The sequence below is a fragment of the Anolis sagrei genome, chromosome 6 (genome assembly GCF_037176765.1).
Source record: "Anolis sagrei isolate rAnoSag1 chromosome 6, rAnoSag1.mat, whole genome shotgun sequence".
NCBI classification, from domain to species: domain Eukaryota; kingdom Metazoa; phylum Chordata; class Lepidosauria; order Squamata; family Dactyloidae; genus Anolis; species Anolis sagrei.
Window position 1 is genome coordinate 70,041,997 of NC_090026.1, and position 14,875 is coordinate 70,056,871.

The 14,875-nt window shown below is 37.6% G+C and overlaps 1 protein-coding gene across 2 annotated transcripts in view; it reads left to right on the plus strand.

The window, feature by feature from the left end:
• Positions 1–14,875, plus strand: part of ELMO1 (engulfment and cell motility 1) — a 341,069-nt gene that overhangs the window by 182,261 nt on the left and 143,933 nt on the right. For both annotated transcript variants that reach the window (XM_067470179.1, XM_060781614.2), the window contains exon 15: positions 2,423–2,531. In XM_067470179.1, the coding sequence (XP_067326280.1) occupies positions 2,423–2,531 (109 nt within the window). The remainder of the gene's footprint in view (positions 1–2,422; positions 2,532–14,875) is intronic.

The window sequence follows — 14,875 nt, forward strand, 5'->3', positions numbered from 1 at the left end:
ACTCAAAGAGCATTCTGAACCTCACCAACAATTGAACTGGACCAAACTTCCCACACAAAACCCCCTTAGAAAAATACAGAAAATACTGTGTTTTCTGATGGTCTTCGGTGACCCCTCTTACACTCCCTGGCGACCCCCAGGTTGAGAAACACTGGTTTATACCATCTTCCCAATCATAGAAGCCTATGGAATTTTACTGCTCATACTTGGCACATTCATGAGACGAAAGTTAGAATGTTTGGATCAAGGTAGTGGAATGTTCATGAAAGCCAATGCAATGTAAGGATTTGGGTGTTGAAATAGGAACCTGAAGGCCAGAATTCCCCACTCAGCCACGGAAACCCACGGAGTGACTTTAGGCAAGTCATACACTCCCAGGCTCTGAACAAATATTGCCAAAACAAACACCCCACATATTATGGGTTCACCTGAACTTAAAGGCACATAATAGTAACAACAAGAGGAGTGTTTTCACATGAGAGACCTTTCCTCTAATATGGACGTATGTTGGGAATGAGTTCTTCAGAACTGTTTCCATTTTTTTCATTAATGTCCACTTGACGAGAGATCACCAGTGAATATCAGGTGTTGTAGGCTATATTTCAGAGGAACGAACTGGCAAAAACAATATCTGAGTATATCTGAGTATTCCTTGCCTAAGAAAGCCCTATTAAATCCATGGGGTCACCATAAGTCAGCAGCCAACTTGAAAGAATATATATACACTAGTAAGATGTCCATACTGTTTGAAATGTGAGGTAGAATGGCCTGGTTATGTGACTTTATTGATTTGGAGTTATATTAGCTATTTCTCTTCAATTCCTGTCTGTGATCTCTTTCTTAGTGTGATATTCTAATCACTGCTCTTCAACCCACCAAACATTCAGGTCTCTCTGGGCTGCAAAATACTGACTAAATTTGTCAAGTACTGATAATGAAGCAATGTGGGGCAGTGAAGATTTTTATTCCTAGAAATTTCTCTTTAAGTACATACCTCGTATGTTCCTGTGCAAACTTCAACTTGCTTTTGTAGGTTTTTTCTCCCCGGCATTCTGTTGTTTACCTGGCAGGTTTTAGGTACTCCATGAATCAGTTACTAAACAAGATAATAAATAATACTCAGAACTTTTCTCATCTAAAGAGAGAAAAGATTTCTCAATACATAGAGACAATCATTTGACAAAATGGACAGTCTTATAAGATTTTCCTCATTTCAGGACTTTTTTGTTAAAAGAATAATTCGCAGAAAAATATAGTTATGTTTATGTACAGAAAATTTTTCCACAAACATTTATTTTATAAAAATAGGTCACAAGTGCAAAAAAAATAATATCAAAATTTACTTACAAACAAATTTGTATTCTCATCTGGTGGTGAGAAAAATTTATGATCCTATTGCTGGATGTGCTTTTGTCTGATATAATGATTTTAACATGTCATTCTCGGTTTTATTTCCATACAGCTAAATTCTCCTTTTTTGTGAATCACTCAAATTGTTCCTATAGCCAAAATGCAAATACACTGTGATTTTGTTGTCCCACTCTTCACCCTTTAGTTCTGCATAACCTTCCTGAGTTATAGCATGGGATGGAGGAGCTTTGAGGTTTTCTGTTGCCAGTTTTAAAAAAGCAGATATTCTTAGGTAAAACTAATCAGGAGAAAGTGATGTTGGTAGGAAAAAATATCTGAAGAAAGGCAATCATTTAGATAACACTTGTTTTCTAGGAAATTCATAGTACTTCCAAGGAACTGTTTGATAGAAGGGAATTCAGAATCCTTTGAATTTGAAATACTTTGATCTTCTGGGCATTTTGGGGTTGGGCTTTTCTTTTTCATTGGGGGGGGGGGTTTACTGGCCATAGAACTTATCACAAAATGCAGAAACTGAGCTTATCTATCTCAAAGCACAGCTCTCTGTGGAAAATTGTTTGAAATTATTTTCTAGACTCAGACTTTTTTGTAGTTAAATATTAAAAGTGTGTATCATCTGGAAGTGATTCAATTAGCAGCAAGAACAACAAACCCCTTTTCAATTTACCATGCTGTGTTATGGGCTTTCACTGCATCTCCAAAAATGCCAAGAAATTGCAATACTCTGAAGAAACACATTAGTCAGGCAGAGTGGATACTTGATGTTATTCAATACTACGATTATTTCTAACTTCAGAGCTGATTTGGGAATGGATGGCCTTGAGAGTGGTGGACCTCAATCCCAAGTTGAATTGTCCATTAGAATTGCTATATAGTGTGTATACAACTGAAGTGGCCACTCCATGTTACAAGTACATGGTTGGCAAGCAGTGCAATAAAAGGAGCTGAAGTTCTGTTATTATTGTCCAGGGTTTCCAATTTCAAACTAATATATAACTTATATATTGTTTATGGCATACCTTTTCTTGACTGGTTGGATGTTTTATTTCAGATTGTCCTAGAAAACAGCAGCCGGGAAGATAAGCACGAATGTCCATTTGGCCGAAGTAGTATTGAATTAACAAAGATGCTGTGTGATATCCTGAAAGTGGGAGAGCTACGTAAGTCTATCAGTGCCTTATCTAAAGTGTTTTGTGGTTGTCCCAATGCAGGTCTATTCAAAGAATATCACTGTTGTAAAATAACAGTTTCTAATGACATGTTGCCCAACAAATAGGGAGTTGAATGGGACACAAAGATTCAGTGAAATAAATTACCTCTCAGATGCATAATTTATAGTTTTGCATGCAGAAGCAATATGACTTGTATTAATTTCAGTTCATTGCTAATCAATGGAGAGAAAATGTAGGATGAGTTTTTGCAAGACAAAAAACGTTGATATAATGACTGCATACATCATCTACTTGTATTATAATTCAGTCAGTGACAGTCTTCCCATCAAGGTACGTATAAACCTGAGACCCAACAATAATGATAAGAGCTTAAAGTAGTTGGAAAAGCTGGTTCCGGATTGCAGAAAAATAGTAGTGTGCATACTCTGAGGTATATGTAAATAGGCATGATATTATCTGCCTGGATCAGATATTTCCTATAATTTTAAACACGCAGTGAATTGTTTCATGTGGCATTGATGATCCAAATGTTGTTAAAGTTCAACATTCATGAATCTACCTTCAAGAACAATACAAAAAGAAAGATATGTCTAAACTGTTTTCATTTATGGCCAATTTCAAGGGAGGTATAAGGTAGAATATGATAAACAATATTTTGCAATTCAGGGGATTTTGTTTATTTTTCACCCTCGGGGGTTCTGTTTGTGTGGATTGGTGAGGGTTTTTGGTTTTTTTTTGCAAACAAAGTATATTTCTTCCAATGAAAATATGTTGTTTTGACATATCAGGCTCTCTGTGCACACCTCAAATAAGAAATATATCAGATTTGTTATGCCGAGACTTGCAAACTCGAGCTGTCATTTTAGGAGAGCATATAAAATGAATCCTTCAATTGACAGTAAAGGCTGTATTGCTCAATAAAATCTGTTGTGCTAAAATCATCAGTCACAGTGTAGGCCTAAAGTATATTTGACAGTGCATGGCTTAATATTTCAAAATATGTATTAATGCTCTTATGGTTCATTCTATAGAAATTCTTAGCTTGCTGTACTTGCTCTGAAATATATTTTTGAAAACAAATTCTGAGTTATATAATTTAGTATATATGATGGATTGGTTTCTTATGGTACAATACTGAAGTGGTCAAAACTTTCTCAAAGTTCAAAGTTAATACATTCCTAGAGATCGTGAATTCTTAGGATCATCATGTATGTTACATTATGTGTTGTGCGTTCATTCTGGATGGCTATTCAAAAGTATGAACCTGATTGTGCTGGGAAAATATAGAAGATGATCGGTCAGATCCATGCTTTGCTGTTGTCATCCCTGTAGACCAGAGATTTCCAAACTTTGTGTCACAACATGTTACTGTGTTGCCTGAAGTATGTAGGTGTATCATAAGAACGTAATAAGAAACATCAGGTTCTATGTAAAATAAGCAATAAATCATATATTTTAAAAGATAGATGTGCTGGGTACCACAAAGCAAGAAGGATATTGACAGACAAAAAAAAATGTCTATACAAGGGCAACCAAGCCAAGCTCTATGAAGAGCAGCTGAGAGGAGCTGTGTATGTTAAGTTTGGAGAAATAGGGGCTGAGAGGAGATATGATAGCCATGTTTAAATATTTGAAAGGATGTCACATTGAGGACAGAGACTCATGGGGAAAAACAGTATGTTAATATAAAGGCAGTACAGAGTTTATGGTATGGTATGGTATGGTATGGTATGGTATGGTATGGTATGGTATAGGGTGTATTATTATTTAGACTATATTTAATAGTAATTGGCAAGCAATTGGAAACTACATATATCCGGCATGTACAGTCCTCATGGATGGCAATTAACTGAGACTGGATTTACACTGCCTTTTAATCCAGTTTCAGAATGTGGATTAACTGTCTTGAACTGGATTATATCAGTCCACACAGCCCTAAAATCCAGTTCAATTAGGTTAATCTACATACTAAAACTGGATTATAGGACATTGTAGAATGAACCTAAGGGTCTACTGTACAATGTTCTCTGTCTAAGAAAGAGGCAGTTAGCTTCACACAGACAAGGGCAGCTGGATCTCAAGGGAAGTTACTTTCTGTTTCTTACAGAGTTCAGGTGTTATTATCTTCTATTCCTCTTTGTCCCTCATCTTCATAGCTAAGAAGGAATGGCCTCTGGCTTTAGTGAAATCTCTCTATAGCAGCAGTTCTCAAACTTGTTCAGCCATGGACCCCTTTTTGAAGCAAAAGTTTCTCGTGGAGCCCCAAAAATGTTTATATATTATATTATATCATGCAGGAAAATCTCAATCAAAGCATCCCCAACATGCCATACAGCTTTTTGTAATAATAATAATAATAATAATAATAATAATAATAATAATATCCAAGGGTGCATCCAGTTCAATTCCCTTCTGCTATGCAGAAAAGGCACAGTCAGAGCACCCCCTGAGTGGTGGGAGGGAAATAGGGTTTTGGAAGCAAGAAAGGTGAGGGTAAAAGGTTTTTGAGAGCAAGGAGGGAGAGGAAGAGCATGAAAGAGGAAGGAAAGTTTGGAAGGGGAGGAGGAGGAGGGACAAGGAGGAGGGCACTTCAGAACTGTGCTATAGCATTTTAATTGACAGCAGAAATGTACACTTGTGGTGCCAGCAGTTTCACCTTTTCTTCTTTTATGATTTATAACATCTTTGATGAAGAAGCCAATGAAGCTTTGAAAGCTTCTTTGATGCATTTTCTGTGTTCTGATTGACCAATAAAAGTTTTTTTGTGTTTTTGGGCGGTTTTTTTGTTTGTTTGTTTGCAAGAACAGGTAATACAGAATAAGCAATCAGAGTAATAATGCAATTAATTCCTTTTAAAAAGCAATGTGTTATCTTCTGGTAATACCTAGTTAAACAGGTATTTTAAATGATGTTAAAATGCTCAACATTTTCCAGTTTTATTATCTTCAGCAGCCCATTTACTGTGGTCTACGGGAAAAAAAGGGACTGTGTCTTTATGGGTCACGTAATTCAGCTAAATCAGGCCTATCACCAATTATTTTGCAGTATGTATAGTGATTTACTTAACTGGTTCAGGACCGTGTTATGTGGGTCAGAGTGCATTGCCACATTTACCCTAGGAGAAGAGATGGAAAACAGGGCAGAAGGCACCATGTGGATTTGCCATCTGTGATTAGGCTTGGAGGCTGGTTCATTCTACTCAGGTTTTTGTTTCTTTTCCTTATTATCAATCAATCTGTGCAAGTTGGAATTCCTCTCTGTGTGATATCCGCAGCTTGGTGTGATTTGTGAAGCCATCCAGCATAACACAAGAACTGGCCTGAGGTCCTTGAACTGTGGAAGAGTGATTATGATAAGTAGATAAGCAACTTTATTTTGGTTCAGTCTTCAAATTCAATCTCAGTAAATTGCTTGTAGTTAAGAGCATGTCAGCACAGTTTTTAGCATATAGATATAAGATAGATGTTCCACTTTGAAAGATTCCCCACTTGAAGCATTTAGCCCTTAATTTTTTTCACTTCCAACCATGCTGTGCTTTGTGACTCATTTGTTCTTAAGGGTTGGTGTTTCTTTATTTTTTTTAAAAAAAATCAAATACGTTTCAAGGTTTTTCCCCCCTGACATGCCAGGATTCCTTTCAGATAGGCAAGGGCATTTAACCTTGTCCCGTTCTGCTGGATTTTCTGACAAAATGTTACACACACACACACACACACACACCAACATATACTAACATCAAAGAAAGCCAAACTCAAAGAGATGGGTAGAAGAACATTGCAATATATTTCCAACTTTGTGGAGATAAAGGGCTTAGAGAAGGAATCGAGCCTGTAGAAAATGAAATGTTTAATGATTTATTGTATCTTATGCTCTCCAACGTTTCATAGATGGAAACCAGAACAAACCAGAACTGAACTCAAATTACTTTTGTATTTTGAGTCCAGTTTGCAGCAACGGAAGCAAGCTAAGGATGAAGGGGGAAAGGGAGGAGGAGAGAGTAAAAAAACTGGACATTTTAAAAGCAGGTGAAAAAGTGGGGTGACAGAGGATTAATTGGGAGCAGGCTTGTTTTGTGCTGCCGTGGAGACTAGGATGCGGAACAATGACTTCAAACTACAGGAAAGGAGATTCCATCTGAAGATAGGGAAGAACTTCCTATTTTTGAGAGCTGCTCAGCAGTGGAAATCTCTGTCTTGGAATTTGGTGGAGGCTCTTTCTTTGGAGGCTTTTAAACAGAGGCTGGATGGCTGTCTGCTGGGGGTGCTTTTTATGCGATTTTCCTGCTTCTTGACTACTTGGACTGCGTGGCCCAAGAGGTCTCTTCCAATACTAGGATTCTACCAGATCAAGAGAGCTGAATGGTATGGTATTCCACCGGTCCGCAAAGTGGTAGTTGAGCTTTACAACAGCCTACTGGATCCTTGATCCACATGGCTAAACCATGTATTCCATTAATTGGTAAGATTGTTCTGTTGCGCGCTAGGCCTGTATTTGGTTGACTTTAAAAATAGGATGTGTAACCTTTGCCCAGCGGGAAGCCAGGGGCCCAAGGAGAAGTTCTCAGAGGTTTCCACTACAAAGAATCTTCAGATGGCTTGAGAAGTACAACAAAGTATTTTATTAATGAAATCAAACAGGTACTTCAAGGCTTTCTTGATAAACCATTGGCTCCCTCAGTCTTGTCCACAGGGGACAGGCACTATCTTCAATAACCTTTTCTTTAAAGGAAAATTTCCCTTTTTAACTTCTCCCAGGCTGACTGAAATCCAACCCTCACTGATGTGGGCTCTGCTACCGGGCCGAACTGCTCCTCGGACGCCGAGTGGACCTACCAGCAAGGCAGTGGATATTCTCCAGCTGGAGTTCTTTAGTCTTTAAGGCTGTTTTCCTGGAAATTCTTAAAGCTGTAGGAATGCTTCCCTGTAGTTCTTAAAGCTGTTCTCCCCTGGGAATTCCTTACGAGAGACTTAAAGCTGTTCTCCCCTGGGAATTCTTAAAGGTTGAAGCTTTTGTACAGGGGAAGTTACATACATCCTATACATAAGCTAACCTGGCTGAGACTAACTAAAAAAATGGCCCACTTCCCTACCCAATTGCCTTGAGCAAGGGGCAGGACCAAAACTTAACGATGATGGACAGGTGGCCTGCCCTATGACTGCAGCCAAAGAAGCCACCTATCTGCAGAGTCCCTGAAACTTAGGACTACAAACAAACATTCAATGCAAAGCAAACAGAATTGGAGCTCCTGGTACAGCCGTTCCAGAACAAAGATGACTAAAAGATGGGATAGAATTTGTTCTTATTTTTATTTTATTGACTGTAGATTAGTAAAGCAGTCTTTTGAGGATGATGATGATGATAATAATAATAATAATTTTTATTTGTACCCCACCACCATCTCCCCAAAGGGGACTTGGGGCGGCTAACATGAGGCCAAGCCCAAAATTACAATACAGCAAAATAAAATACAAAGAAGCAAAAATATCAAAATAAAATACATGAAATAACAAAATAAAATAAGCAGTTACAAAATAACATGATAGAGAAATAGAACACAGTGGGCGGGCCAAATGCACTAGGATAAAATTGATAAAACCCTGGATGAGATAAGTAGTGGGAGAATGTGTTTCTGAGGGAAGAGCTCAAAAGACCTTCATTAAGGACGGGGGAAAGTGCATCATGAGCATGGAAACTGTAGTTGGAACAGATAAAATATGGAATATATGTTCACTGCCAAAGACACATTGATAATGGCCTCAGAAAAGATGCATTATTATTATTATTTTTCATTCAAGGCATTTGCCTTTTAGATTTCAACCCACTAGATATCTCAAAGTGAGGTGCAATTGATACAAATATTGTAAATATTAAATAAAAATACATTTATTTATTTATTTTTATTTACTGTATTTTTACCCTGCTCTACATCAACCCTGAAGGGGACTCAGAGCAGCTTCCAAATTGGAAATAATTCAATATCTCATTAAGACATAAAAGCATTCAAAATACATTGTGCATTAAAATAATAAAACAGTGACATATAAATATATTTAAATAAGCAGTTAAAAACATAGCGCATAGTCCTGCAATCATAGTCCAAAAGCTGTCCCCATCACATTATCTTCTTAGCTGCATATTGCACTGTAACTACTCTCCAAACGCTTGGTTCCATAGCCAAGTTTTGACTTACTTTCTAGAGGACAGGAGGGAGGAAGCTAATCTAATGTTGATGGAAAGGGAATTCCACAACTGAGGGCCCTTCCACACAGCCCTATATCCCAGAATATCAGGGCAGAAAATTCCACAATATCTGCTTTAAATGGGTTTTCTGAGCCCACACTCAGATAATGTAGGATTTTCAGCCTTGATATTCCGGGATATAGGGCTGTGTGGAAGGGTCCTGAGAAGGCCGTCCTTTGTTCCCACCAGCTGCACCTGCAAAGGGGACTTAAACAGTACAGCATTGTTGACTATTACATTTAAAAGCAATCTTGCTGAAGACATTCATGGCTGCCTGATAGGAGTCTTTTCTATACTGAAAACTGCACAGTTTTCAGGGAAGGCTGGTGCCCCTTCCGCACAGTTGAATAAAATCCCACGTTATCTGCTTTGAACTGGAATATATGGCAGTGTGGACTCTGATAACCCAGTTCAAGGCAGATATTGTGGGATTTTCTGCCTTTATATTCTGGGTTATATGCTGTGTGGAAGGGCCTTAAATTATTTTTAAAGGAGCTACGTACTTTCTGGAGTACTCTTCAATTTCCTGCCAAAGTTGCATAATAACTTTTGTGGAAAAGCTGCACAGTTTCCTATCACCATGTATTTGTTGGGTGCCTGTTTTAATGTGAAGTTATCAAAGTTGTAGTTCCTCAATTAATGCAGAAATCAAAATCCAATGCTATTTCAGTACTTGACATTGAAAAAGAAGAAAAAGAATGGAAAAAACTTTTAGGTAGAAAGGCTGTTAAGGATGTTTTTATCTGAATGAAATATACCACCAAACAGAAGAACTGAAATCACCATGCGCAAAATCCATTTTAAATGGCTGGTTTAAATGTCTTTATCCAATACTTTTTCACATAGTTCTTGAACAAGACAAACCTGAGCACTAAATTTTGTTAAAACTCTATAAAACAATGTACAATGTCTAAAAGATATATTGTCATTCTTTTCTTCTTTAGCTAAGTGTTAGGAGTGTTTCCCTCTTTATCATGTGTCTACCTTATCTCGTTCCCATAACAAAGTGTTTTATTTAAGATTGATTTGAAGAATCCAACATAAAGAAAGGGTAAACTTTTTATTTTAAGAAATCAGTAGTTTTTATATATTCTACCACCATCTACAACAGTGGTTCTCAACCTGTGGATCCCCAGATGTTTTGGCCTTAAACTCCCAGAAATCTTAACAGTTGGTAAACTGGCTGATCTACAATATTATAAGACTATTTAGGTAGTTACCTAAATCATGACTTTAACGTCTGGTAGAGGATTAAGACAACTAAGTAATGGTGTTGTCAGCTTACTATGTTTATTCCAGCCTCAATGCATAAAGCTGTCATTCCCCGACCACAAAAGACATAGAGTGGATGACCATCTGTCAGGAGTGCTTTGACTGTATATTCCTGCATGGCAGAGGCTTGGACTGGGTGGCCTTGATGGTCTCTTCCAGCTCTATGATTCTAGAATCATCCCAAAGAATTGTCCCTTTGGATTGGGAAAATTATGTACAGAACTATAATGAACTATAGTTAATATTTCTTATTTGAGTCATCTGTTGTTTGTTGTGGATCACCCTAATAATATACACTGTTTGACTAGTTTGATGAATTTTCTTATGAGTAATTGTTTGTGTCGGCTACTTGGAATCATATTTCAATAAACTGATCACTATTGTTAAGCTCACATCTCTTTGAAATATTATGAAATCATTACGTCCTCACTACATACATCTTCCGGTGGTATCAAAGAATCTGCATTGAGTGTGACCAAGTAGCTGAACACATATAGTATTTAGCCATTTTTTTTAGTTTGACACAAAATAATTCTATGTCATATAGGAATGCTTTTGGAGTTCCATCACTTTTAAAACTAGCTAATTATATAGCATCTCTGTTGTGCATATTTAGAACAGTCCAATTGTAAATCTGCTTAGGCACATTGAACCAGTTGTGCAAAGAAAGAGAGCCAAAAAGGTTAACAGATGCAACTCTGGTATATTGGAAAGTTGCTGAGGTCTTTGAAAAAAATTTTTGACCAACCCTGACATTTTCCTTCATGCTTAACATTTATCAGTTGTCCGTTTGGCAACCGAGCTTAGCTTTGAAATATTGAAAAATTTAATAGGGCACATACTGCTATATTTCTTTGCCAACAACTCCTATTTGCCTCTGCTCATAAAAATAATGCAAATGAGTAATCGGAAGTGCTAAAACTGCCTGGTGAAACCAACCCTGCAATTAGGGCAGAATGCTTAACGGTAGGACATTGATGTTCCACTCCACTTTGAAGCCTCATCTATCACTTTCTTTTCTGCCTAAATGTTTTTTTTGCTGATGAATGGCTTTAAAACAATTAGCTTCTAACAATTAAACTTCGCTTGCCCTTCCCAAGAATCAGTAGATAAACTTAAGCCATAAGAGGGAAGGGAGCTTCAGCCCCTAGGCTTTTCTAGACTTTTCAAAATACTTTAGCTGCCTCTTCGAAAAGTATTTGTACTGCTGGTACAGTAAAACTGAGGTCAATTTGCATGTTGTTGAACTATATATAAATTGCTTTGGCTCTAATTTATGGCAAGGAGGAAATGACCAGGAGGGCCATCTATTTTTGGAATTTAAGACGTATAGCATCTGCTGAATAGGTAGGAGTACAATTCCGGGTATTGCTGAAACCGTATAACTGGATATGATGAGATTTAAGGGCATTAACTGCACATGTAAGTGAGAAAAGTCAAAGTTCAGTACTATTTGGTTGATACATATACTGGCCAAAATCCATGTACTTAGTACATTCTGACGTTCAACACATTTTCCACCTCCAAAGCTGTTCCTCCACTGCACAGTCAATCAGAGATATCTAGATAGTTTATGCATCCATATAGTTGATAGGAGCCATCCCCTAAAGGTCAGCTCTTATTGGGTGAATATGCTGAAAATATTAAGTTGAGGTGCACGTGTATGCACTCATGCCCACCTACTCACTAGATACTCAACCAAATATAGATATGCTGCTCCTTGAAACTTCATGCACTAGATTAATTTTTATGCACTTATTATTTAATTATTTTTAGTTTTGGGAATATTTTCTGATCGAAAAGCCTGATTTGGCCAAGGTGGCCCACGCCTTAGTTGCATCTAGACTGGATTAGTTGCATCTAGACTGGATTACTGCAATGCTACCTTTGAACACAGCTCAGAAACTGCAGCCAGTCTACTAACTGGAGCTAGTTGTAAGTAGTACACAATGCTCCTACTAAAGCAGCTCAGTTGGCTCCTGATAAGTTTCCAGTCCCAATTTAATGTGTAGTTTACTACCTAGAAAGCCCTAAATGGTTTAGGTTCTGCCTATCTTCATGACCGCATCCCCCCCCCCCCCAATGAACTGGCAAGGGCTCTAAGATCAGCCGGGGAGGCCCTCCATCACCATCTCAAGCGCAGTTGGTGGGGACAAGGGAGAGAGCCTTGTCAGTAGTGGCCCCTGACTTTAGAACACCCTTCCCAGGTAGATTAGGCAAGCCCCCACACTGTCCTCCTTCTGTACCTGAAGACCTGACTATTCAAACAAACTTTTGAGAATTCTTAGTCCCTAGTTGATCTATGAATTTGTTAGGCAGCCTTGCTCTTTATCCCGTGCCCTCATCCCATGGTTACAGCTCTGTACTTTCCCCATTCCATGGCCCTATTTTTTACAGCCTGGCCATGTTTACATTAGCTATTGCCACTGATGGATTAACACTGTTTTATTCTGAATTTATGCTGTTGTTACATGCTTACTGTATGTGTTTTATTCAATTGTATATTACATTTTATTTCATACCTTGCTTTTAGGCACCTTGTACCTTGTGTAAGCCACCCTTGGTGGCGAGATTCAAGAATAAAGTCTTTGTTGTTTTTATTGTTGTTGTTGTTGTTGTTGTTCTTGTTGTTGTCAGTGAGAATTCCAGTATATTATGAGATACAGAAGTGCTCCATGTGCAAGTCTCCTCTGGAACAGGAGAAGCAGGATATAAACACAGTGAATGACAACAACAACAAGAGCAGCAGCAGCAACAACAACAATTTTTATTATTGTTGTTGTCATGGTCCTATTTGATATGTTAATGCTTTTAAGTGTTTTAATGTTTTTATGATGTTGATGGCATTGAATTGTTGCCTTGTGAACTGCCTCGAGTCGCCTGTGGGCTGAGAGGGTCAATATACAAATGTAGCAAATAATAAATAATAATTACTATTATTTTGATTAACCTCCAGGCTATTGCTAACAGTCTGTGGGAAATCAGTATGGGGTATTTTTGTTCCAATATGTTACAATGACAGAGACAAAAAAGTGCTGTAAACTTTTTTTTATTCCAGACACGTTTTTCTTGTTTGTAGGAAAAAACTGTGTATGACAAAAAGTTCAAATTTTAGGACATTGTTTAAAATCTTACATGCAACAGTCTCATTTAACTTGTACAGTTAGTTGTACCTCTATGTGGATTCTACAACAAAATGTGATGCTTTGTAACTGGAAGCTGAAATATTAGGACACAAGGGTTAAAATATATGGCCACATAAATAATACTCTTCACACCACTGGATTATAAATAATTTCTATGAATTTATATTCACATCCATAAATTACATTCAGTATAACAGACTTCATTACATTATCATTATGGAAGGTTGAATTTAACATGCAAATAGAATGGGCCTTTTTTTCTCAGTGTGGTCACTTCATGCTACAACCTAAATATTATTTAATTAGAATTCAGAAATGTGCAGAGTGGATTATGTTTAACGGCCAACATCAAATATAGCAAGAATTCTATTAGAGGGGAAAAATCTATGTTCGGAGTTAATTAGAGGTTTCTAGAAAAAGGGTCTGCTATCAGCCATGAATCCAGTAGAAATTCTTTTCTCATGCAAAAGAAGTGGAGGAGGACTGAATCATAATATGGGAGTTTTATTAACAGGGCAATCTTTCCCCTAAGAAGGATTTCTCTAGTTTTGCAAGCTGTAATAAATAATAGTGTTAATTTTTGAAGGGCTGTTTAACTCGCTTTAAGGAATAAGAACATCTTGGGGTAGCAATAAAAAGAATGAAATTGGAAATTGTATGGAAGTAGTGGAAGAAAAGCATGACAGCATGATAAAAAGGGACAAAACCTATTTCCTTCAAAACGATCACTAAAGTAGTCATATCATTTCTTTGGAACTGTAACAGATTTTTAACCTCTTCTATTTACCTTCAGAATAGTTCTTCCTTTATTTAAAACTAGCCATCCCCTGCCATGCGTTGCTGTGGCCCAGTATGGTGATATGGGAAATAAAGTAATGAGAAAGTGTTGGTTTCCAATATATGTAATTTCTTTATGCTTGTGGGTAAACAGTGTTTCTTGTTGTTTCTTTGCCAGTATTGATGTGGAGATTGTGTGGTTTGCCTACTCTGGAAAATGCAACATATAATTGTCCTTTTTTAGGAGTCCCTTTCAAGTCTATGATACTATATCTCTGTGTGTGAATCGTATATATCTATCTATATCTATGGCTGGATGGCTCTTTGTCAGGAGGGCTTCGATTACATTTTCTTGCCCTGGGGAAGGGGAGTGGACTAGATGGCCTTAAGTATTTTTTTATTGGTCATAGAGGTTCTGTGTGGGAAGTTTGCCCCAATTCTGTCGTTCGTGGAGTTCAGAATGCTCTTTGATTGTAGGTGAACTATAAATCCCAGTAACTACAACTCCCAAATGTCAAGGTCTATTTCCCCCAAACTCCATCTGTGTTCATATTTGGGCATATGAAATATTCATACCGAGTCCACAGTACTCTCTGGATGTAGGTGAACTACAACTCCCAAACTCAAGGTCAATGCCCACCAACCCCTGCTAGTGTTTTCTGTTGGTCATGGGAATCCTGTGTGCCACTTTTGGTTCAATTCCATCATTGGTGGAGTTTAGAAAGCTCTTTGATTTTTGGTGAACTATAAATCCCAGCAACTACAACTCCCAAATGACAAAACAATTTTTTTTAGTGATGGTCACTCCTTGGGTTAGTAGATGTCTTGTGGCCAAATTTGGTGGCAATTCGTCCAGTGGTTTTTGAGTTATGTTAATCCCACAAACGAACAGTACAT